Genomic DNA, 27,590 nt, shown 5'->3' with positions numbered 1-27,590 from the left:
TCTCATTTTAAATCTCCTAAAGGGATAGTCCACCCAATGAATCAAAAGCATTTTGGTTCCCATATTTCCATTATATGGACAAAAAAATACAGTGGAAGTAGATAGGCCTTAGTCAAAGTAGCACCATTTAGCAGGACATTGACATTTTTGGCAATCAATGATCTCATTCTTTTATAAAAAGTTTGATAAACCTCCAAACTTAATATTTCAACTTATTACAGTATGAATCCCACAAATTTTCATGCCATTCTGAGGGCAGCAGAAACTGAGCAGCTGCCAGTGAGATGAATGTGAATCCTAACGGATAAGTTTCTCTGTAGACCTCCTTGGTGTTAACGGGACACCTGAGGGTTTCAGTGAAGCATTATCAGATTCAGTTTTTCTACACAAAACCATCAAAAGATAGATTAGAATCTACCTTCATGCCAAGAAGACGAGCTTTTGTGAGTATGTTATTTTTTTTTCTAACATGGATAATGATTTTCATTGAAATAAATGGATATCATCCCTGAAACAGTTTTGAAAGAAAGAAACTTTCACATCCCTTTAGATTCAACCTCCTCAGCATATCCCAGGTAAACAGGTTCTTGTGGGGACCGCAATACTCCAAGACAGGCCTGGAAAATCATATATGATGGATGCATCAATATTTTGTTGACCTTATAATATCTAATCAAATTGTATTTCTGTAGGGGGAAAAAAGAAGACAGAATTGGCATCTGAAATGTCTGAAGTCATAAACTTTAAAGATTCATACATTCGGTTTATCTGCCTGTTTTTACTGAAGGTGGGAGAATACAGGTAGTTGGGTGCATACAAATGCAACAATTATGAACATTTTACAGAGAAAATTCTATATTTTAGAAGACTAAAGTGAGCATTTAATATATAATGGATGGTCTTAGACTCACACATTTATTCATTTCCGAAAATTAATTAACAAGGTCATCAATCAGTAAAGCTTATTTTTATCCAGGTCTTTTATTGTGTGCATGTATCGTTTTACATGCTGTGATTAAATGGGAGGCTGAATGAAAAGAAAGAAGAAAAGAAAAGAAAAGAAAAGAAAAAAAAGACAAGACAACACTCTAGAATTCCAGGCATGTCCTCAGGACTTTATGAATCATCCAGATGTGAGCTTTATCCGTAAACATGAAGCAGACAGTCAGACAAATATTAGTGACAGTACCCGTTTGATGTTCCTACAGTATAATACAATTAATCATTCTAAATTACAATCTGAATTACATTCTATTACATTAAATAAATAGCGGCAGTTGAATGGCTCTGATGGGACAGTGTGGCCCTTGGCTAGACACATTGTTTCAGGTGATTGCCTGCCTAATCTGATTTAATATGCCTGAGAGCGCTCATATTAGCTGCTGTGCTATTCTGTGCCATTACGGCAGATGTGCACCAGGAATCATGTTACGTTAGACATCAAAGAATCTCCTTGACTTGAAAGTGCTACAGCCAAGATCATTATGACCAAAATAATCCTGCTGCTGCTAGCTAATGTGATATCAGGTTATTTTTTTCTTTCTTTGTATTGTCCTATTTACCTTTGTCATATTTTCCCCCATTATATGTCATTAATAAAATGAATACTGAATTTCTTTCACAAGTCATGTACTTAAAGTTTTAGGAAGACAGAACGAATGCAGATTAGCAGACTGTGATTTGACATACAGTACACTACCGTTCAAAAGTTTGGGATTTTCATTTATGTATTTTTTTTTTTTTTTTTTTTCAGAAATAAATTAATACTTTATTAAGATGCAATCAGTTGATGAAAAGAGTTTATAAGCGCCACAACTGCTTTCAACATTGATAATAATGAGAATAATTTTTTGAGCGCTGAAATTAGCATATTAGAATGATTTCTGAAGGATTGTGTGACACTGAAAACTGTGATGCTGAAACTTCAACAGGAATACATTACATTTAAAACAATATAAACCAATTATTTTAAATTAGAAAATAATTATAATAATAATAAAATAAATATTTCACAATGTTACAACTTGTACTTCACTTTTGATTAAATAAATTCAGTCTTGGTGAGCATAAGAGACTTCAAAAACCTAAAACAAACAAACAAACAAACAAATAAATAAATTACTGATCCAAATTTTCGAACTGTAGTAATTTTACAACATCGGCAATCCTGACATTCAGATTGACTCTTTAAAGGGGGGGTGAAAGGCTATTTCATGCATACTGAGTTTTTTACACTGTTAAAGAGTTGGATTCCCATGCTTAACATGGACACAGTTTAAAAAATTAAGTTGTACGTTTGAAGGAGTATTTTTGTTCCAAGTAAAGTTTTTTTAGAGTATGGGTCTGTGTGACGTTAGATGGAGCGGAATTTCCTTAGGCCTATATGGGTCCTCCTAAGGGCACTTCTCCCGGAAGAGCGCGCGCTCCCGTAGAGCAGAGCACTTCACTGATCAGAGCGAGAGCGAAATGTCACAAAAGAAGTGTGTTTTTGGTTGCCAGTGCAAGACAACCCTGCACAGACTACCAAAAAAAAAAAAAAAAAAAAAAAAAAAACAGCATTAAGGGACCAGTGGATGGAGTTTATTTTTACAGAGGCTAACACAACGTGAATTGCACCAGGTAAACAATTTTGTGAATAAGGTGCAATATATAATGAGAGTAATTTACATAGAAAGAAGGTGAGATTGCTCTGAAAACATATAAAATGACTTAACTTTAAGCTTTAAATTGAATCGCAGGTGGTTTGCAAACACGTCACGGGTTTTCTGCTGAAAAAACACGTGCAACTGTAAATGCCCTTTTAACCCTCTCAAGGCAGGCGTTGCAGGTTTGCAACAGTAAAGTAACTAAAAACCTTATTAATCCAGATACATATTTTATGAATCTGGAGTACTAAAAACTTTACTATAGGTTACTAAATTTACTAAGTTACTAAAACTTAATTTGAGCCTGAGAGGGTTAAATGATATTCTTCAAAACCGCATAGACCTTAATCAGGCTAGCACAATATTTATTTTTTATCAAGAATGAAAATAAGGATGTGAGGGACAGCAATACAGAGTGTTCAATGGACTGAAAAAAAAGAAAACAAAAAAAGTAAAACACCTTCCAGTAAACAAAACACTCTATAAAATCGTTTTGAAAGTTGTGATTTGTGAAAATTACATGATCTAGGACCTTAATACAGTGCCTGCCATTGTAAAGACTGCAAGTATCATCATTCACAGCCTAATTTGTCCACTGAAAATGACAAAGGTGAGAATGATGGTGAAAACTGAGAACAGTAAAGTGTTTGTGTGTGTACATTTGATTTCATTAATTTGCCTCCTGTGAATTGTGAATCGTTCATCTACCTCAATGTGTTTATCCCTTCTGAATATCAACGAGGAATCTCATAAACATTCATTATTTAGAGAAGAATCCAACTACAATTAAATGTAGGCAATCTTCTTAGATGATATTCAATCCAAGTGAACCCGGTTAACAGCTGTTTTGTCCTAGAAAAGTTACTCATATTTTAGGAAATCTATTTAAAAAAAAAAAAATCTTTTTCAACATCCAAACACTGTAGTACAGATGTTAATACACAATAAGAATAAAGTTCACATTGAATTTGTGATGAATCCGCATCTCACGACTCAACAAAGTTTGTTTTCAAAGCCCTTGGAAACAGATTTAATCACATTTCGCCTTCAAATCTCATTTCAGAACACATAAAAGGGTAAATAAAGTGCAGAGACTGAAAAGAAGTACACGTTTTAGAAAAAAAAGTGTTTGTTTTACACTCAAAACACGTTTTTAATATCGGGCCAGAATTTATAAGCACAAAATACAGTGAAGAATGAATAGGCTTTTTATGGCACTCACTCCCCTCAGATGTTTAGCTTCTCTCCCAGAGTTCGTAAGCTTTAGAACACCTCTCTGCTTTTCTAAATGAGAGTAGAGGTGCCAGAGGAACGAGTCCTAACCAAAGCACTGACCTCATCCTTTTATGAAGATGTTCTATTTCATGGTAAATTTGATCCAAAAGCCTCAAAGCCTGCCTCTGCCCATTCTAGTAGTCAAAAAATGATAGAAAATGGACAGAAAATAAAGAAATAAAAAGACAGAGACAGGGAGATGTTACAACAAATGTCCTTACTTTTCTTCACAGGAAATACATCAACTCCCCTGGACTCTGCCAAATGTCAATGTCACTAAAATTAGTGAGAAATAGCATAGAATGTGAACGAAGGCAAAGACAGTGCTTGGGTTTCATCTCCCCAATATAGATATTTAATATCCCAAATAAACACATTTGCATGTGTTCATCATTTCATGTTTATTTTTAATTCTTTTCACACTCATTTCACGAGCCAGTTTAATTTGAGTGTTATAATACTGGAGATATGACGGAAAGAAAATCTAGGACATTGTATTCGACCTTATATAACTGAATGATATTCCAACCTCGGAGCAATCTTACGAACACATTGCATAGAATTTATAAGAAAATATATCTTTGTTTTCGTTTAAGAAATCTTCTCTCCTACAGAACAAAAACACAGACATAAATAAACAGTTCATTTGATGCTAAGCACCTCATACTATTGTATATTACCCCATTCAGAATATCTTCCATATTTAGAATGTTTATGAGGAAATATTTTGCTCAGATATCTTTTTACAGGTCTTTGTCATCCAGAAACTTAAAGGTATGCTTCAGTTATTACAGGCGTGATCCTTTTATTGTTCACCTTTTGTCTCCTGTTGCCAAACATACCACGTCTCGTCTCTCGCATCTGAAGAAAATGCTCAAAATTTTCAAACGGCAATGTTTCATGTGTCATAATGAGATTGATGACAGCGATAAACACAAGTGTTATTGGATTACTGTTTGCAAACCTCTTTGGAATTAGATTTTCACATGAATGGCTCCTAAATTTGTGCATGTTGCTTATGAATTAGAACTGTTATGAATTTTTGATTATCACTTAATTTATTACTATGAAATTGTATTTTAGGAGCTATTCTTGCATGATTACATTTTTTTTTTTTTTTTTAATGCAAATAATTCCAAATGGGTCAAAACTCTTTCTCATGACTGTATATACTTTTCCAGACAGAACACTATGAATGGTTATTCCATATTGGCAGTTTACTTTTCATTCACTGTGAAAATGTTTTGTAGAAATGACCCTCTAAATCATATTTTAATTTACCCAAGTGCAGTGGTCCATGGACCGAAACACTGAAAGCAGTAAATAACACATAAATGTATCAATGACGATTAATAATGGACTTGCAGTATTGATTTCTGCACTACATCACGCAGAGGGAATAAAAAAGACACACATACACACAAATTTTAAATAAAATAAACACAACCATAGAGTTGGGAAAAGATTACAGCACCTCTTTTTGACTGGCAGGATCAATTTTAGTTAAGACCTAAACACAATCCAACAATTCAATTTGGTTGATAACAGTTAAAGAGTAAAAAGGACAAAGAAAAAAAAAATACCTCACCATAGTACATGTTAACATGTCCATGAGACCTAAACAATAAAAAAGAAACATTATCAAGCATTCTTGAATACAAAATTCTTAAAATAAACTTTCTCTTTTTATTATTATTGATTAATGTTGTTATATACATGGCATATTCTTGTGCTTTTTTTTCCCAAAAAGAAACATCCAAGAGGAAAGTAAGTTTGTGTTTTCTTTCTGTTTATCGTAGTATCTTTTTGACCCTTGAACTGAAAGAAAAGAGAGGGTTCGTTCAGTCAGTTTTCCTAGCAGAGTTTTGTCTTACTGCATGTGGAAGGACAGTAGCAGGTGATGTGCTTTACTAACAGTAGCAAAGGCACCTTTGTATCTTCTTTAGAAAAAACACGCGCTCATTTGCGGGTCGCTGTGTGTGTGCTCATTCACGAGTGCAGTCCAGCGTCCCAGGCAGCACACATTCACAATCCTCCACTGGGTCAGACGCGCATACAAAAATAAGAACAACAAAACACACACACACACACACAAAATGAGAATTTCTGCTCCATTTACAGATTGGGAAGATGCAGCTTCAACTGAGCCAAGATACGTCTTATGATTCCTGATTTCTGCTTGAGAGGACAAAGGGGAAGAGGAAGATGGGAAAGAGGAGAAATTGAAAGAGGAAGAGAAAGAACAAAGAATACAAAGAAAAAAATGACAAAAAAGGGAGAAAGTGATAGTCACCGTGAGAAAGACATGGGGACAGACAGACAGACAGACAGACTGACTGACTGACTGAATGGGGTGGCCATATGTGCCATTCATACACGACACATCTAAGCCAAGATTTTAATATTGCCCAAAACATCCAGGTTTGCACTGTGCAGGTCGAACGTTGTGTGATATTCATGAGAGCTATAGAGAGCAAAGTAGAAGGATTCCTATGCCTTTGAATTGCTCTTGCACCTACTTTGGTGTCTTTTTTGATCGGTGTGCATCGAAGCTTCAAGTCAAACGAACGAACAAACACATGCGCATATTTGCAACACTTGATCGTTCCCTGTGGATCTCACCTTCTCACGCACAGCCCCACGATTGGTCGATTATGTACAATACCTGCATGTTATTGGTTAAACCACTTTGGATGTTTTAGGCAATATTAAAATCCTGTCCAGGACGTGTCCCATATGAACGGCGCATAGGCCACCCTATGACTGACAGATGCTATTATGAAAGACATCTTGCTAGGGTTAGCGTGATCTCACGAAGTACAACATGTTCCTGGATCAACATCCTTGTTGATCCTGGAACAACATTCAAATCATCCAATCAAAATTGAGATGTAACTTTTTATAATGTTTTAGGTTTAAATCAGGGTTAGGTGCTTCTACACTCTTGTTAATCAGCTATCATTTCCCACTGATTTTAGGAATAAATTATGGGTAGGGTGATGTTTAGGGGTAGGGATTGGGTTAAGTCTATATTTTTGGACAATAATGTTGATCCAGGATGATCAAAAGATGTTGATCCTGGAACATGTATTACTATGCCAAATCACGGCAACCATCTAGCTAGCTAGCCAGACTGACTGACAGCCACACAGATAAACTAGGGTGACCATCCATGCCCTTTTTCCCGGACACGTCCTGGCCAGGATTTCTAAATTGCCTAAAATAATGTGCTTGGCCGATTGTGTATGACACCAAAGTACCATGAGAGCTATAGAGAGCAGACAGCTCCTTATGCTTTTGAATCTCTCTTTGGGTTCTTTGATGTCATCGACTGATCGGTCTGTGCAGTGTCACTCAAGTCGAGCACACCTAATATATGCACTTTTTTTGCATTTAGATCATACCTTCCCATGAGCCACGACTGGTCAATTATGTACAATGCCTGCATGGTATTGGTCAAGCAAGTATGAAAACAGGAAAAAAAAGCCTAAATCTGGATATTTTAGGCAATTTAGAAATCCTGGTCAGGACATGTCTGGGAAAAAGAGCTTGTATGGTCAACCTAGATAAATAGACAAACAGATATATGTCTTTATGATAAACAGCTAGCTAGCTAGACAAACTGACTCACTGACAGATGGTTGTTTTTTTTTTTTGATAGACAGCTAGATAGATAGATACTGTAGCTAGACTGACTGACTATCAAACAGTTGCTTTTTATGAAAGACAGACAGATAGACAAACTGACTGACTGACAGACAGACACAAGGTTGCTTTTATGATAGACAGGTACCTAGATAGATAGACAGACTGACACACAGACATACAGATATATGCTTTTATGACAAACAGCTAGCTAAATTGCTAGACAGATAGATAGACAGACAGACAGATAGAAACTGATTAGTCAAATGGATGGGGGAATGGACAGTGGGAATGAATGGGTGGTTAAAAAGATAGGATTGAGATAGGATTGAGGTCAGAGGAGAGGAGGAAGGGAAGGAGCAGGAGTGGAAAGGTGAAGGAAGGCCTTTCTGGTGCTGGGAGGTCCATGGCCCACCCACCTATCTCAGCTCCAGAGACACACACTGTTTGTGGTCCGGCAGGTGGAGGAGCTCTCTGCCGGAGACAGATATAACTTGCCGCTGGGACATACGCACACCTCGTACACAGTCTGTTTGGGGTAGGTGGTCCCTGGACCGAGCAATGTGTCCACGCTCCCGTGTGGAAGATTCCCAAGACGGATTGAGTTTGCGTTTAGAAAGATCTGAGAGGGGGTGAGGAGAAAAAAGAGAAGAGTTAAAGATACAAGACAAACATTCTAATCAAATACTTTAGACAAATCAACATAATAACAGTAATTTAGGATTAAGCTGCATTTCCTCAAATACAAACACAACACTGATGAAAGACTGTATTATTGTGTCAGACATACTGTACACAGTTAAACAGTGTTTTCCTGAGTGGCTATGACTCGTCACTCTGACCAGTCCCATTCTATGTGTGTGTGTTGCTTAGAACTTTAACACATTTCTCAGCTTCAGACCTTTAGATCTTTGAAAGGTACTCAGTGGCTGTTTCTTGCGCGTAAAAGGTGAAAGGTACTGTAGCAGACTCTTTGTCAGAAAGAAAAAAAGATAAACTATCCCATCACAGGTTCATTTCAGCCACATCTTAAAAAAATATGCAATGTTTTATAAATGTTTAATTCTGTGGTGGAACTGATGGTGGTAGAAGTGACATCTTACATTTTCTGCATATTTGATTTGACAGCTTAATTAGAAATAACACAGTAAAACTGTTTTGCTTAAGTTATTTTTTTTAACCTTGATTTTGCTTTTTTTATTCACATATCACATCTCTTATTTCTATCTCAGGCTCTTTGGTAACCAGGTGCACTAATATTAGACAATACTTTTATATACAGTGTAACCTTTATATAACCAATATGATTACCTACAAATATCTGTCGATTTAACATGTAAATTTGGTGTGATTAATTAAAGAAAAAGGACCAGGTTAGCCTGCTCTAGCCCAGACCTGTAATCTTACATTGAATGCAGTTGCTGATGAACATGATGCAAGATGACGACTGACTGCGTGATGTAGACTGCAAGAATGCAGCTACAAACACATAACATTCAATATATGAGGGGAAATATATGTGGGGCTAATTTTTATATTACATTATATAATTTAACAATATAATATGCGACAAGAGTGATATTTTTCCCCCTAAATATCTGCATGATTACAGATTTGATAATGCTTTTATACAGCAGTTCAATAAACAAGAAGTTAACATTGTGTTACATTTTAGACACAGTAGCATCTGTATTGTTCATTTTTACTCAAACAATGTCTCAGCAGAACTGGCTTTTTGAGAAACACACAGAGAGCGGTGTCTCATTACTGAAAGAACCCCTGATTTCAAACAAGACTAGTGAGTCAGTGATTCAGTGACTCATTCAATATTCACTGTTGACTCATTCATTACGAAAGTGACTTGGCGCCACCTACTGGAGGTTTTAGTTTCATATTAAGAGTATCAACCAAATGGGTAATTTTTCAAAATCATTTCATATGTCAATATTATTATTTTTAAAAACCCATTTATCACATATTATTTATGCCATTCTGATTGTAGTGTAAATGTATTCTTGCCACCTCTAACCAGTCTATGTAAATATATGTAAATGCCACTTCAGACTCAGCTTCTGAAAACAATGCTATGGTCACAATGTATCCTTAAAAGTTTAAATGTAGCAAATGTTGACTCAAAATATTTCTTCTTAAGCTACTTTTTGTAATCTCTATTCAGTGTGTGTTTTTAAACTGACACAATTCTGACGATCTTTTTGGGGGCAGTTTCTTAGTCCAAATTGATGCGCAATTCATTTGCAATTAATTTGATTAAATAATCAGCACATCGTTTAATTAATTAACTTATTATCTATATCAATCCAGTCTACACACACACACACACACACACACACACACACACACACACACACATACATTCATACATGTGTGTGCATATTCTTATCCTGAACGTATGTTTATAATAAATAAACAAATACAAATTCATTTATTTTAATAAAACACAGGCCCAGGGACATAAAAGTACCGAAACTTGTAGAAACACCTAAGATGCGAGATGATATTTAAAAACTCTGGCTGTGTCAGATTACCATGACACAATCCTGACACATTAATTCCTCCTGAAGGACACAAATTTAATTTCCAGATACGGACCAGGAGAGAGAACATCACCAGGGACATAAACTACATTTCATTAAAAGCCTGTTTGCCCTTTGATTTATAAATATGTTGATTCCTGTATTTATCAGTTCCAAAAAGTCTGTTGGCCCTGACAGTTAGAAAAGGCCAAATAATCTTTACCATAACTCACATGCTGTGGGAGAGTGACAAAATATCTATCTATATAAACACTTGCACAAACAAGCCCCATGATGCTTTGCTGTCAGCAGGACAGCGCACAGCCACTTTCCCTATCTGTGTCTCACTTTGTTTCTCACTATTTGTTTCTCTCGCTTTTTGCTGTGTCAGTTTTTCATTTTGCCCTTTCCAAGTCCCCTAAAACTTTAATATAACACTTTAATATAAGTGAACTTGATTTTTATACAATCAGCATGCACACACAGTCCTCAGTTGAACTACCATATTTGACAGATTTCTTTATAGGTGAATGCAAATTGAATGCTGTAGTGCACCGCATAATGTTTACTGTTCTACAACCAACATTAAATATAAACAAAGACATTTCAAGAAATTATGTATGTTTGTTCCTCAAACATACATAAAGAGAGAGAGAGAGAGAGAGAGAGAGAGAGAGAGAGAGAGAGAGAGAGAGAGAATGGCATACAGATCATATACATGTTATATGAAATGTAAGAGTGATCAAGGTCTATAAACAATCCAGTAATGCTTTCCAAGGCTCTCAAAACACTACAAGTGTATGTTTGCATTGTAAAGGTTAAACCATAGCCTACTTCAACCCACTTGAGTAATTCAGAACATTTTACTTTTGTATCTGCAATTACCCTCAAGGTGTTGACACACATCTACAGTGACTTTATGATCCATAAAGTATTGCGCATAGCTAGAATGAGATGAAATATGGGCTCTCCTGATGATACGTGCCTTTCTTTTATTTTAGACTCACTATTAGTCCATATTGGAACAACTATGTTTCTATTATATATATATATATACCAGGTGGCTAAAAGCAATTGAGAAAAAAAGCCTCTAAAATGTGAAGTTAGTTCTGAGAAGAGCTCTAGCATCATTTATTTGCAAGTGTCACTTGGCATTTCTAGCTAATGCAATGAATTCAGACATTTTTAAGTGTTCAAAGGTGTTAAAATACTTTATGCAAATGAAACTTAATGAAAAGTCATAATTGATCATTCACGATTAATTATATTAATCACCATCTTGATTGTTTTTTTCACTAAATGTTACATGTCCTTCTGTTTCAGTTCTCTTAAAGGACGTAGTATTTGTCCTCTAAATGCTTTTATCACTTCATCCCCTTCACTGCCAAATTACTGAAATTCTATTTTGTTATGCAGTTAGTCTACATGTCCTCATGCATTGTGTCACCTAATACCGGTGAGTGCCACTTTGGCCCAAAGCAGAGCCTCAAATCCAATTCCATTTTAAACACTCCTGCTTTCTGCCAAGAGACGGAATTCTGGAATTTTCTGTGATGTGGCATGGCTAATGATACAGCCCGCTGACAGCTTTTACAATCCCTACCAAGAGACATTATAAGAGAGAAAGACGGGGGCTGTCCAGGGGTAGAAAGAAAGAGGTAGAAATCAGAACGGAAGTCATTTAGGTCATCTCATGAGAGGATTAAAGATGGCACCCGCCCCAATTGAAAGTGTCTGTATGAATTACTGTCAGTCAGCTATGGGATAAAAAAAACAAACAAACGTACAAAAAATCCTTAGTGCATTCTTTACAACCCTTTTCCTTTTCTGGAACCACTATCAGGGAATGTGTGTGCGTAAGCTTGCATGTTTATTTGTGCAGGGAAGGCCAATTATAGTTGGTCCAAACATTTTTTCATGCATGATTTCTCCCATGTCACAGCTGGAAGAGAGAAGAAGCAAATGAGAGAGAACAGGTCGAGGGAAGAGAAGACAGCTAAAGCTGGAGAGGATGTGAAGAGGTAAATGAAGGGCGGGGGATAGAAACACAAACAGGTGAACCATCAGACTTCATGAGGTCATTGGTGTGTACCGCACACTCCATTACACTCTGGAGATGAGTAGAATTGCAAGCTATAAAATACAGACAGATTGCTGAGATCTCCAATCTCAATCTCTTTTGTTCTTGTCTCTACGACCGTGACAATCATACAGTTCTAGTGTGAAGTTGCCACACGTTTCATTTACTTCTGGATTTGCTAATATAAAATGATGGTAGGAGCTTTGAAAGGTAAAAGTTTATGGACCTGGGGCTGCATACTGGTATTTCACATTCTACAGAGGCTAAATGGGCACAGAAATATGGTAATGTTAAAACCACACGCAACTTGACAAATAGAGCCAATTAGTAAATTAACCAGTCAAGTTCATATACATACAGTGTACAGGGCCTATAAATTAACACATGCAAAGTGCCAAATGTGAGAAAAAATAAATAAAAATAAAATAAAAAAATCAGTTGGCCGGTAACTTTTTTTTCAAATTGATTTTAACAATGCCTGAGAACAAGATTTTGGCTCAATTTTTAAATCACAACGAATGCTAATTATATAAATATGAATGAAGCACTGTTATCTTTTCATAGTTCACAGTAAATGCCACTTCACAAGTGAAGAAATAAAAGAAAAATGAAAACAATGGAAAACAACAACAAACATAACTTAGTATTGTGATTGTTGTTGTTGTTATATAAAAACAAAAACAATAATAAGAGAATAAAAAGACGGCAACAACAACAATAATAATAATAATTTAAATAATCATAATCATATCATATTTCATATGAACGAAATATATAAAATCCTATTTAATGTGTTCATTTACATATAAATTGTTATCTTATTAAAAATAAAAGATGGAATAAGGAGTATTAGTTATGATTAATATCAGTACAGCTGTCCATTTTCAGTCTGAAGACAGAAAATAGACATGGATTGCTTAAGGTTTTATTTATTATTTGAATACTACAATTATTAGATTGTTATATATGTGTATATGTAAAGGGATAAAATGTAATATGTAAAGGGATGTGTATATGCAAAGGGATAAATAATAATAATAAACATAAATAAATACATAAATAAAATAATAATAATAATAATTCTTTCATCATTTACAATCCATCATGTTGCTCCAAACCTGTATGGTGATCTTAGCAACACAAAAAAAAAAACTTCAGTGTTCCTTCTCCAAAAAAATGAAAGTCAATAGAATTCTTAAATATATTGTTGGAAATAGACCTCAGTACCCAAGTGGGTGACAGAGTTACCTAGAAATATGCATTTCAATAAAGCTACACTCTGTAAGTTTTTTATTTTTTTTATTTTATTTTTTTACTCTGAAGTAATCTAGTATGCCCAAAATAAGTTTTTACATTCAGATTTTTGTTAATTGCCAGAGTGCCAAAAAAGTTGCACAGTGTACTGTACCTTAATAACATATACGTTATTATATAGGTATTTAGGCACATTTTTTTTTTTTAACTTTGACAAACTTCATCTAACATGCTCACCAAGAGCAAAACATTGCTCCATAATCACAGAGAAAAGCAACTATATTAACGAACAGGTTAACGTTTAATGCCTGCTAATGTGTTTTGTGTTGTGTATAATGTGCCCTTGTGTGGCATTAAGAACTGCATTCTTTTAGACTTCAAAAAGGTGTTTATATTCATATACTTCCATTTGATACAGTTTGGGTCTTAAAATATAGTTTACAGTACCAAAACAGGAGGTTTTAAGGTCTGATGACATAGAAGAAAGTTTTTTATTTATTTATTTATTTATTTATTTTCTTAGATGGAAAAGCCCAAATGGAACTGGCACAAATAAAAACACTTCAAAATGAATTTCAAAGCCACACTTAAATAAATAAATAAATGAAACCTGCTAAGCACGGCACAGAGAAGTGCCATGGGACTCCATACTCCAAAATAATAGAAAATAAAACCTCGTTGCTATCACGCAGAAACAAGCCAGGGGCAAAATGAACCGCTGGCAGTATTTGGCTGTTGGATTATTAACCTCATTGGATCTACCCCCTCTCCCCTGCACCACAGGTCTTTTGATAGATTCGCCCGCTCAAGTCTGCTTCAGTGATAGGGCTAGTTTAGGAACATTTCTCTCATTACTTTGTTCCTAGGACACACCCTAATGGCTTTATTAAGATGCATGGGCTTAAGGGCTGGTCTCAAATGGACACCATATTGGAACTTTGCACAAACAAATGAAACATTAGCGTCCATATGCCTGCTTCAGCTCCCCTGTCTCCTCGGCTTGTCGGCACCATATGTATCTATATCCACCGCCTCATTGGCCGGCTGAAGTGAGAGGGAGAGTTCAGGTTTAGAGAATGGGGGTTTTAAAAGGCTCTGCAGCTGCCATGTACACAAGCACAACAACAAAATAGGTACCTAATTTCATCCATGGTGATGATATGATGGTGTTTAATCAAAATGAAAACTGATCTAGTTGATGGCTATGCGGGGATAATCTTCAGCACATCAACATAGCTCTGTTTTTATCTAGCCGTAAATAGTAGAATTAGCCTCTTACTGTATGTTGAACTTTTCTTTTAGATGTTATCTCACATAATTTCATCTGTATACACACTGCCATTCAAATTTTTAGGTAAATAAATTGATACTTTTACACAGCAAGTGACTGTTAAGATTTTTATATAAAAAAATAATAAAAATCAAATAAACGAAAAAAAAAAAAAGAAAAGCTATCGCTGTTTCCATGACTGTCCAACATTGATATCAATAAGAAATATTTACTGAGCACCAGATTATCATATTAGAATGACCGATATTTTGCAATATTACTGTTTTTACTGCATATTCAGTATTTCATACTCTAGAGTGAATCAAGACGAATGGCCCTATTTTAATGGTCTAAACGCAAAGTGTAAAGCGCACGGCGCAGGTGCACTCAGGGCGTGTCCAAATCCACTTTTGCTATTTTGACGGAAAAACGGTTGGCGCATGGTCTAAATGGGTTGTCCCTATTGTCTTAATGAGTAATGGATGTATTTTGGGTGTAACGTGCAATAAACCAATCAGAGTCTCATCTTCAATTCCCTTAAAGAGCCAGTTGCGCTCGTGCCATGACCGATTTGCTATTTACACGGCTGATTTTTGCAAGCGCAAAGACAGAACGTGTCTCCGAGATGAAACGGAGCTACTCGTGTGCGATCCAATAGATAGCCTAATTCTGATGCATGTGATGACTATCCATTATGAGATGTCGTCATATAAATGCGCCAGAGATGCACCTGAACACACCTCTTTTTTAGACCAGCACGCCCATGGGAGCAAAAATAAGCGCAAATGCATTTACTAATTAAATGGCATGATGATCAGGACATTTCTGCAGCTGAACCCTTCATGTCTAGTGCAAATAGGCTTTTTACCAGTTTGTTTTCAAATAGTTTTCCCAGTCTTATCAGATGAAAAGAACCTAAAACCAGTAAAACAGTTCAGGCTGGAAGACAGCAAACCAGTTTATAATACAAACCAGTTTAATAAACCAGTTTCTGTATTGACTCCAACTAAAGAAACAGTACTCAGGGTCTCTTCTCCTTCCCCTCTCTCTCTCTCTCTCTCTCTCATATGAGTGCTATCAGACCCCATACTGTACAGCAGTCACTTCTCATTTCCCTTGATCTCAATTGGCAGCAGGAAAAGAAAAGGCAATAGGACATGGACCCAGTCACCCATCCCCCTTAATTCTCTCACCCCAAACTTTTTAACATTGCCCTCTTAAGAGTCGCCTTCTGACAACATTGATTTTATTTATCGTCTCAGCTGTCTAATGCACTTGATTCTCTTCCCCAAATTGACAGAGGCATCTATTTTCAGCGTCTCATCCCTCTGGAGAATTACAGGGAGAGACGGGGGCAAAAAGGATGGGATTGTGCTGATATGAGCATTTGTTCTAAATTACTGAGCTTGTTCATAAAGAAGGGCAGTGAGAGAGAGAGAGAGAGAGAGAGAGAATGCAAGCACAAGTTGGTGCTTTTTCACCCCAATCACTTGAACAATTATTTTTAAGGAATGATGCAAACTTTATTAGCACCCTTACTGTGCATCAGCCACTTTGCCTCTTATTTCCCTCCTCACAGCACAATCCTGCTATCTCATGCACGGAAGAAGAAGAACAAAAAAATCCCAAAGAGGTGACAGAACAGCATGATATATGACTTGGACTCATGGAAGTTAATTAAATAGCCTGGGCAGTTACTAAAGTAAGATAGGAGAAGGTGAGAGAGAGAGAGAGAGTCAGAGAGAGAGAGAGAGAAATAGAGCTCTGGACAGCGCAACTTGGTGGCACTAATTTTAACAAGAGGGAAGGAAGGTCAGTGAGCATGGATAATCTAAACATGTTCAAGGTGCTCGTGGAATTAAACTAACATTGCAATTATGGGACAGTGAATTAGGCTTGTAGACAGGGAAAGATGGAGACAGATGAGTGTCTGAAATAGTGAGGAGGTGCTTGGTTGAGGCAATTACAGAGGACATGGTCCACTCACATCTGACCAGAAGTCACATCTACCAGCTTAACAAAAGATGTGATGTAACACATTATATGAAATGTGAACATTAGATAACCTCATTCAGAGCTCTTGATGGAAGTACAATACATGCTGCCAGTAAGAACGCTTCTGTGTAGGGATGGGCATTTTCGAACAATCTTATCAGAACAAGTGTATATATTATATCCTGTTTTGTTTTTTTTGTTTTTTGTTTTTTCAATTTTAATTTTAAGTGTGCAAAAAAAAAAAAAAAAAACATTTAGCGGATAGCCACTGAAGTAATGTAGCAGATGCATCACAAATGCATGCATTATTTTTAATTTCTCCATTGTTGTTCAGTCGTAGATAGGATGTGACAATTGGTCAGTGCGGTATTTGCCCCGCCCCTCATCCACTGTGATTGGATGGCTGACTGAAAACTGACAGTGATGAGAGGTGGGTTTTGCCCAAAGTTGTAAATTCATTGGTGCTTTATTCCAAATAGAAAAGTTTGCATGCTCAGGATTTATGAGGGATTTACTGCATTTATGGACAGCAAAGCAACATTTTAGTGCAATTTGAATAGTGTTTTATTTTTCAAATAATTATTGTAAATATAATATTCAAATTTTCATGCACACACCTACTTCTGGAATGAAGAAAACATATGTGGACCCTTGGCTTTACTGGGAATTCTGCACAAATTGGTCATAAAATTTGACTGGATCTTCAACTAAAGCCTATAACACACTACTAGACTGAAACATGTTGCTGTTTGAGGTTTTAAAGTCTTAGTTGTCAAACAACTTAAATAAACCTGAAAATTTGGCTATCAATTAATCACCATCATGTGGTGACCCATTTGACTTTTGTTTATCGGAGAGATTTCTTTCCCTCCACCAAAAAAGTCCATGCAATCATAAAGTTCATAAAGCCATTGTAAAAGTAAAATCCAAGTCTTCGGACACAAATCCAGACACAATTTAGGCTTTTACTCATGAATATATATGAATCAATGTACATATATAAAGCACGTCAAATGTGGTCAGTTTTAGCTCAGACTTGCTTAGCTGACGCTCATGAAAATCCTCACTGGTTCTTGCAGAGGCTCAAACATGGTTTTGTGACACGTGAGAACATACCTTATTGGTTCTTAATCAATGTACATTGATTAGTATTTACACGCGAATAAGAAGCTAAATTAAATTCGTTCATCATATACTATAAAGCCATTGTGTCTTTTCAGAATACTTTGATCAAACTGCTTTATTCATACGGGTTACGTTTTTAATGTCTTTTTTATGTAGGAAAATAAATCTCTCAGGGTTTGTTCATTTAGTTCATTCATGTTTCAAAGATGACTAAAAGTTTTATGGGTTATTAATGACATGGCGTAAGTTAATTATGACAGAATTAAAATTTTTGGATCAGCTATCCCCGGAAGTCTTCAGATGTGTGCACACGAGAGAGAGAGAGAGAGAGAGAGAGAAAGAGAGAGAGAGAGAGAGAGAGAGAGAGAGAGAGAGAGAGAGAGAGAGAGAGAGAGAGAGATGTTAGAAACTGAAAAAGGCATGAGAGGAGGATGAAGCAGTGCAAAAACTAAAACACACCATTCTATCTCAAGTAGTTTGTTGACATGTTGTGAAGAATCAGCTCATGTATTGGTAAGTGTACTGTGTGTGGTGAATGATCCTGTAATTGACACACATAGCCGGCGATGAGTTGACAGAAGTGCTCTCCAAAATGAAAGAAAACTGTCAGTTTCAAAATACTCTGAAAAAGGACTTACAGTATTGTGCTTGGCATAAACAATGATAATAGACAAGTATGGTCTGTTTTTTTTTTTTACAAATTACAGACAAATAATAATGCATTTTCACTTTACTAAACACTCCAGTTGCTGCTACAAAAAGATCAGTTATTACACTACCATTCAAAAGCTTGATGTCAGTAAGATTTTTTTTTTAATGTTTTTGAAATAATTACTTTACGCTCACATGCATGTATTTATCTAATCGAAAATACAGTAAAAAAGTGACCTTTCGAAATATTACAAATTTCAATTTTAACACTTTAAAATGTGATCTAATTCCTTCGTTTTTTTTTTAGCAGCCATTACTCCAGTTTTCAAAATCACATGATCATTTAGATATCAATGCTGAAAACGCTATTCCTTTATATTCTAAATGATTTGTTTGTTTGATGGTTGGTAGGATGAAGCCATGAATCTCCAAAATAGTGTTCAGTAAAGATTTTCTGTATAATGGTTTGTGTTGTTTTTGTTTAGGAATATTGGTTATAATCTTGTTAACTCATCAGTTGGTAGTTCATCCATGACATTCATGGCTATGCTACTGCCATTAACCTTTCTGACATCCACATGGTTTCCCTTATATACAATTTCACATACTCACCTCTCCTTCTGAAGACTCTAAAGTGAGATCTTTTCTACAAGAAGCTTTGAATTCCCCTACTCCTGCGTTGACTTCAACACCTTTAGGGGCCTCCAGTGTCAGTGTCCTCGTCGGGGACTCTAGCCTGTTAGAGGAGACAGACTTTTATAAAGTAATGTGTTTTTAATGCACACACAGCTTTCAGTTGATCAAATAATAATCAAAACCTTGCTAAACTAACTTCTGTCATTGGTAGAAAAAGTCTGATTCGTTTAAATAAGTTAGTGATGTTCAGATGATTCACATCAAAGAACCTATTCAAAAAGCAGTTCAATGATTGAATCCTTGCGTGACGTTTTATGTTTTGATTTTAAAGAAGAATGCTGCTGCTCATTGCTATTCTCAGTTAACTAAATTATGGAGTATATTATTTTTTAGCCGAGGGGTTGTAGTTTAATGCTGTCAGCTGTCATCCCAGTTGAGTTCGTTCATTTAAAACCCATTGTGTTGTGCCAGAAAAACAACAGTTCAGTTCCTCTAATTTGATTGAACAAGTGTCACTTCAACATGCATTTGCAGCATCTAAGCACAATATAGCCATCGGTGGCGTGGTGAGTTGACAGAATACAGAACAGCAGTCACTGTATACTTAATGACATGACAGAAATGAATATATTGACTTAATGGTTCCCTCTTTTTTCACTCTTTTCTTTCCTTCCTTGTCTCCAAGGTCCTATGTCTTCTAAAAAGAAAAACTCAATCAAACCATTGATTTTCTGTTTCAGCATGCTCCAAAGCAAATCAGCAGCAAAACTAAATATCTTAAGTGTGTAGAGATTGGACTTGAGTTTATATGGAAGATAAGAAAGGCCTGCTTTAGTCTCATATCTGCCTTATCCATTATTCCGCCAGCGAATTCATCCATTCAAACATTAATCTTGACCTTTTCTGCCACTCTGACAAATGTATGCGTCGGGATATTTGTTACAGTCATATGAAAAGCAATACATAAATATGACTATTTTGAATTTCACACTAGCATCACATTTATACTCCTTTTGCTTCTTCTTGTTGGCAAATGTGTGGTCTTTGTTTCAAAATACATTCATGAGGTGGTGCTTTTGTAACGGAGGCCAGCGAGTAGTGCTGTGCAGCGACAGACGCTAGTGGCTGTAGCCATTTAGCCTCCTTGTTAGTGCGTCCGCCTCCCATGCCGGAAGACCCGGGTTCGAGCCCCGCTCGGAGCGAGTGCGAGGAGCGTCAGAGAGGACCCGGGTGAGAGGGGTTACATTGGTGCCGTGACCCGGATGGGAGTGAGGTTTAGGGGGGTGAGTGTAACGGAGGCCAGCGAGTAGTGCTGTGCAGGTAAACCTCACTCCCCGATCTCAAGAGACGCACTAGCGACAGACGCTAGTGGCTGTAGCCATTTAGCCTCCTTGTTAGTGTGTCCGCCTCCCACGCCGGAAGACCTGGGTTCGAGCCCCGCTCGGAGCGAGTGCGAGGAGCGTCAGAGAGGACCCGGGTGAGAGGGGTTACACTTTGACTAGCGTAAAAGCCAAGGGGGACTAGAAAAGTCTAAGAATTCAACAGTGAATATTACTGTGATAGAAATGTAATGTATATGCTAGATTCACATTGTGAATAGGACAGCAAGACTCAAATGTTTTGCATGTATGCCATACGAATACATACAGTATGTAGAGTTCTGAAGCATCTGAGGTTGAAATCTGTTTACAATCTTACGATCTGAAGATCTTATGCTATTCCAAAGTTGCCTTTTATAGTCTGACTTTGGCTGCCTCAACATGTCACACGATTTCTATGATGTGATTTTGACTTGACTAAGATGTGTAAATAGCTACGAGTTCATGCTAAGAGTCTTCACAGTTTTTCATATTAAAGCCTGGAATTTGTGATTTCAGTTCTAGATCGGTTAAACGCAATGTGGATGTCATTTCTTTAAAAGAAGCTTTGATTTGCCAAGGTTTTATTTACACACATTTACACACATACACTCTCAGAAAAAAAGGGTACAAAGCTGTCACAAAAGCTAAAAGGTACATCTTTGTAGCTTATGTACAGATAAAAGGTACATATTAGTACCTTAAATGTACATATTAGCATCTTAAAAATACATTTTAGTACCTAAATGATACACTTTTTGAAAGGGCATCACCCCAGTAACAGTTTTGTACCCCTTTTCCCGAGTGTAAAAATAAACTAAAGATAACATAAATCGTTAAAAAAAAAAATTTATATAAAAATAGTTTTAGGTTTTCAAAAAATAAGATAAACCTCTCCCTTAAAAAAAAAAAAAAAGTCCAAAAAAAAAAAAAAAAAAAAAAAAAAAATATATATATATATATATATATATATATATATATATATATATATATATATATTTTTTTTTTTTTTTTTATACATTGTTTCCTACTTTCGCAAACCTTCCTACAATAAGCCACCAAATGAGATTTTCTCCTCTCGTGAGTTTTGTGCGCTTTGACGTATCATTTATCACTATGTCTCCATGCTTATGGTTACAGAAGCTGGATACTGACTTTTGCGAATAAGACCAATGATGATATTAAGCAGCTCAATACCAACTGCTAACCTCTGACTTCATGTTCCTCTCTGAGTATTTACTTTTGGTTGCAGCCTTTCAGATTGATGAATGACACTGTACCGTGGGTAGATGAACAGCAGCCAAAGCCAAAAATGAGAAAAGTGTTGCATTTGACATTTTCAAGCCACCCTAAGTTTTAATGTTCCTCTATGTGAGCTTCTCGCTTACTGGGATCCATGATGTTATTGGATAAAACCAAGGGGATTCTTTGAAACTCATTTAGGACATTTCAAAAGTTGCGAGATAGTTTTGGTGGCGTGAAGCGACACACATTAAGATATCACTGCTTTGCATAACACGATTATCATCACAATCATTTCATCACAGAAACTTTAAGTGCTTAAATCTGAAGCACATCACTGGAGATAATGACACCAAAAATTAGGCTTTCAAGAAAGTTCACTGAAGCTCTTGACCCTCTGAGTGGGTTTCCTTTATTGCTCGCTGAGCTCTTGGACCAATGGTCCATTTCCTGTTCTCAAGATTCCCTGACAAATCCTCAAATAGGTCAAAAATGACTTTTTGCAGCCTCCCCATCTGCTGTGTGATATGTGGCTGGGGAAATTGTGGCTGGCAGCAAGACCCTGTGAGAGAACGTAAAGCAATTTCATGCCCGTGCGCATCCGTTGCTGATAATTTAATCGATAGTGATAGAACTGGGGGACAACTATGGTCAGAGAGAGAAGTAGGAATAAGGTAGGCCCACTGGGTCTCTAAAGCACTGCTGCGGCGAGGAAGGAGGTTACAGGAATAAAGGAATAATATTGTATCTCATTTCACTCCTGTCGAAGAATATCATTCACTCGAGTGAGACTGTGCATCTTGGGAAGTCACCACATCAGGGCCGCTTCAAAGCAAGACATTAGAGTAAAACTGAGACCAAAAGACTGAGACAGATAGAGACAGTTAACAATCAATTTACAATATTGTTCACCCACCTCATACTTGCATGTATAATTTTTTTTGCCATACACTGTTCAAAAGGTTAGTACATAAAAAAAAATAAAATAAAAAAATAAATAAAAAAATGTTTTTTAAATGCTTTTAATGCATTTATTTGAAAATTCAGTAAAACAGTATTGAAACATGATTGCAATTTTAAAATATTTTACAATTTAAACTATTATATTACTCAACATATTTATGTAATTTATTCCTGTTAATGCAAAGCTGAATTTTCCGCAGCCATTTTTTCCAGACTTCAGTGTCACATGATGTTTAAGAAATATGTTGATCTGGTGCACAACATGTCTTATTATCATACATGTTAAACACAGTTTTTTTTTAGGTATTTTTCAGGATTCCGTGAATAGAAAATTCTAAATAAAATCAATATTAACTGAAATAGAAATCTATAGTAACATTACATATGTCTTTAAATACCTTAAAAGTACTCACTGTACTGTATACTGACCCCGAACAATTAAATATATATATTTTTCCTTCAAAAATTCTAAATACTACTACTACTACGACTACTACTACTAATAATAATAATATTTTTTGAAGATTACTCAGAATTATTTTGATGATACGATGTATACACCTGAGTGACTTTCATTCTGTGGAAAAGACAGATGAGAACAAGGGCAATTCACTTAACTTCTCAATAAATGTAAAGGTCACCACCACGGATCGATATGACACTGAAACCACACGTATCCTCAGGTTCAAAATCATCTTAAAATTAAGTTTATTCTCTTACGGAGAGAAAGAAACTACTTCATTCATCCATACTGACAGTATTAGGGATGGGCAGAGAGGTATGGCACTGGATGCCAGAGTAATCCCTGTGTGATAAGGTAATCAATGGATTTGAAGGTCAAGTCCAAGGGGTGGATGTTCTCAATGTCCGTATGAGTGGAAGGTAATTTAATGTGGATTTGAGAGGGTCGCATTGCCAGGATAGCATCTACAATGAATCTCAAGTATAATCATACATATGCAACTGACACTCGTATAATTCTGTGCTGTGATAACTGAAGCACCTCAGTAGTATCTCTTCAAACCTTCCAACTCTCAAGTCAATCAAATTTAATTTCAAAGCACGATCATGTCTAATCAGCCACTCATGGGCTCAGGGTCACAGCTGCACTTCTGTCATGATTTAGAAACATCTTGCCTAACCCAAACTTTAACCACGGCCATTTGAGAGAAGTAAAAAAAAAAAAAAAAAACTTGAATGAGAACTCAAGAGGTAGAAAAGCCAGATATGAGACGATTCTTGACAGATGCTTGAAAGAAGAGTGAAAGAATGGCCTTTCACTGAAAAGATGGAGAGAAATAAGAATCCATGGTTAATGTCCCTGTCTGGGGTCACATACATACATACATATATATATATATATAACCCTAACCCTAACCCTGACCATCACAATGCATTTTGTTCACTTTGTATCATTAGAGCAATGTGAGACAATAAAGACTCACTGTATGAATGATAGCCACTGTGTAAGTACTTTAGAAGGAGAAACGTGGTGCAGAAGACATATAGTCACAGAAGTTATTTGCCCACGTATGCCCAAATCGTCGAAGTACTGAGTCTATTTCGACTGGAGATTCAGGTGTGCAATAAATCTACCAAAGCCCCTTCAAATCCCCCCTCAACAATCTCCCTCGCTCTTTCACTCTCTCTCCATCCATAATTATGTTCCAGAGAGGAAAAGTGCCGGCTGTCTCATCTGGATTAAGCCTCATACAACTGTATTCAGTCACGCAGTTTGCAAAACAGCAGCTCGCTTTAGTCCTTCAGATGGGCCCAGCTTATACTTGAGCTGTAATTCACAATCTGGATGGATGCTTCTTTAACCCTCAGTGACTCGAGCACTGATATCCATGATGGATTTCTTATATGTTTTTAGGATGCAATTAAATGAAAAGCGTTTTGAAAACAATTTGTTACTCAACCAGTAAACAAAACAAAACATTTATTTATTTATAATTACTTGGGTTAATAACCATAATTGCAGTAAAGGCAGTGCTCTTTATTCCCCTTATTACACTATGCTTCATGTAGCAAATTATGGAAAAATCATGAATTTTAAATTAAGAAATGTATTAAATAGAAGAGAGAGAGAGAGAGAGAGAGAGAGAGAGAGAGAGAGAGAGAGAGAGAGAGAGAGAGGTTAGCCAAATGAAATCAGAAAAAAAAAAAATATTGAAAATGATGTAATATGTAATTGCTTAATTCAAATTTATGCAATTCTGCTACTCTGGGTCTTTAAGTTTAATAAAGATACTAGTTAGTAGACTAAGTAGCAGATGTTACTGGAGTCATTTTACTCTCTGTAGGGATTTAAGTCTTGACCTTCACTCATTTACCTACCACTCTATTCAAAAGCTGTAAATGTAATTTGTCTCACTGTCTCAGAGACTCATCTCCCGAAGCAACATTTTAGGCATCATCTGCCCCCCTTTCCAATGTAAAGGCTGCTCCAAACATTAGGCAGCAAATGCACCATAGCTTGTATTTGTTGCTGATAAGGTAATCCCAGAATGCACTGGGGTAAGCTCTGAGAAAATCATCACCCATGAAAATTTCGTTTTAAACAAAGCTATATTTTACTCAGTGTCAATATTTATAGAAAATAATCACCTAATTAAAAATGTGTCTGTTTTGTTTTCGTCTGATATTTGTGTGTTATGCGTTTATTTGTACTGAGTCGTTAGCTCAGCAGCATGACTATTGGAATCGACTGTGTGTGTTAATCAATGCAAGTATTGTGTTACACAGTCAGAGCACCACTTGTGTGCAGCCTGTGTGAATTCCTGCCCATGAAGAGCATTTTAAATCCATCTCTTTTTGGTTAGGATGCTGCCTTTGGAAATAGCTGCCTGTCTGCACAGTAGAGAGTGAGATACCACATAAGTGTATGTCTTTGAAAACAAGTCCTTGGTGGACAACAGCTTAACATTTACAAGCAGATGTTAACCACAGTAAGTGGCTTTACTGGAATGGGATGAGGCCTTGCCAAATCCTTCTGGTTTTGCTACTGGCATGATCCTGCATATTATCAGGGATTTTATTATAATAAACTTACTGGACAGATTTAGTGGTAAAAAAATAAATAAAGAGTAGTCTGTCGAGTAGTCTGTCAAAGAAAAAAACTAAATTTTATAGATAGATAGACTTCTATATGTTTTTTTCCTCGTAATGACGTATTTTTGGACTGATGCGACTTATACTCAGGTGCGACTTATAGTCCAAAAAATGCGTTAGATAGATAGATAGGTAGGTAGATAGTTTGTAACTTGCGTCAATATCTATCATCAAATGCTGCAGCTTGTGGTGGTATAAAAGTTGTTTTCTGTGACAACGAAAAACATTAGTGACATTGAGGGGGAAAATAAATCATTAGAGAGTTTCTTTCTGTGGCTTTAGTTCAGTGTGGACTCTGAGAGAACACCCCCCCCCCCCCCCTCTCTCATCAGCTCCAGGGCAGCTGGATCAATTCTCATCATATTATACCCTGCATTAGCTGGCAGAGTTAACTGATCGCTCATGGCAAGAGTCTGTTGCACTCTTACCCTACCCACCCTTCGCTAGGCTATTAGCAGCATGACCAAACCCTATTATTGGGCAAGGGAGATGGGAAACAACAACGTGGCTATTACAAGTCTACTTAAACTTGGTCCATGCCTTTCATCAACACCAACTGAGCTGACTGTGACTACACAAAGGTCTGAAAAGAGTGGACTGTGTGGCATTGGAGAGTATGAGAGGAGGAAATGGAAGCCATCCAAGCCGTCTCAAATGGTGGCAATCTTTCTTTGTCAGAGATTGTTGCTTAATTAATGAGAGCCCGAGGCAAGTTCAAACCTCAGTGCTGAGAGGAAAGCACCGAACTAAGCAGATGAAGGCAAATGACCAAAAATTTGCCAAGAAGAATGAAAGATGGAAAGCCAGTAGCAGCTGATTGGTATAGAGTTCCAGCAATATAGAGCAATTTATTATTAGACTGCAATCAAGCCTTTCTCAGTGATTTAGTTGCAACTCTGTTATCTATAAAAGTATACAAAAATATATGTCATTATAAAATAGGCCAATGCTAATTGGAATTAATTCAATTTAGTGATTACTGCAAATATTAAATATTATATTTGATCGCCTTATTCAAATAGCAGCACACAGATGTGATTAAAGCGAAAGTTACTCAAACTAAAAAAAAAAAATGCAATTTACTTTTTTTTAGAGTCATTCCATGTCATCTATTTCTTTAAATATTTAATGACTACTGGTAAATGTTTAAAAGTGTTTATTATATATATATATATATGATTAAATTATTTTCATTTCCGGGTGAACTACCCCATAAAAGAAATTAATGATAAATTCCCAGATTATTAATCATTACAGCCCCCCCCCCCCCCCCCCCCCCCCGCCGCCACATTAAGCTCTAGTAGAAAATTAGAACGACTTAACCAGACATTTCACTCCAACTGCATGGATCAGGTATCATTTGTAATTAGCAGAGAATCATACGAGCGTTTTAATTGAAAATGGACTTTCTGCATTCTTTAACATTTTGCTTCAACGCTAAGTCACATTTCATTACTTTGCCATTTAACTGAAGCTTTTATCCAAAGCAACTTATCAAAAAATATTAAATAAATTAATTAATTTCTGAGACCAGCCAGAGGTAAAATGCACAGCCTGGGGGCAAAATGATGATTGTTCATGGATCTTTATCTATTTAAATCTATAACTTTTTTGCCTCTCTTGAGCTTGTGCTCCCACTGAGTGTGTGTTCGTTCATCAAAGCCTTGTTACACACACACACAAAGCTTTTACTGACATTAGTTCATCAAAAGTCTCCTCTCTTAAGTGTTACTTTGAAGGTGGTCTATCCAACTCTCGCTGATTCTAATTCTATTCTTAAAAAAAAAAAAAAAAAAAATTAAA

The 27,590-nt window shown here is 36.3% G+C and overlaps 1 protein-coding gene across 1 annotated transcript in view; it reads right to left on the bottom strand.

The window, feature by feature from the left end:
- Positions 1-3,739: 3,739 nt before the first annotated feature.
- Positions 3,740-27,590, bottom strand: part of LOC127969432 (zeta-sarcoglycan-like) — a 208,941-nt gene continuing 185,090 nt past the window's right edge. The window contains exons 7-8 of the mRNA XM_052571412.1: positions 19,087-19,210; positions 3,740-8,187 (exon numbers count right to left, since the gene is read on the bottom strand). Coding sequence (XP_052427372.1) covers positions 7,990-8,187; positions 19,087-19,210 — 322 coding nt within the window. The 3' untranslated portion in view covers positions 3,740-7,989. The remainder of the gene's footprint in view (positions 8,188-19,086; positions 19,211-27,590) is intronic.

This window comes from Carassius gibelio, chromosome A1 (genome assembly GCF_023724105.1).
Source record: "Carassius gibelio isolate Cgi1373 ecotype wild population from Czech Republic chromosome A1, carGib1.2-hapl.c, whole genome shotgun sequence".
Lineage (NCBI taxonomy): Eukaryota > Metazoa > Chordata > Actinopteri > Cypriniformes > Cyprinidae > Carassius > Carassius gibelio.
The sequence above is the reverse complement of the archived record's forward strand: the minus strand, read 5'-3'. Positions and strand labels throughout refer to the sequence as shown.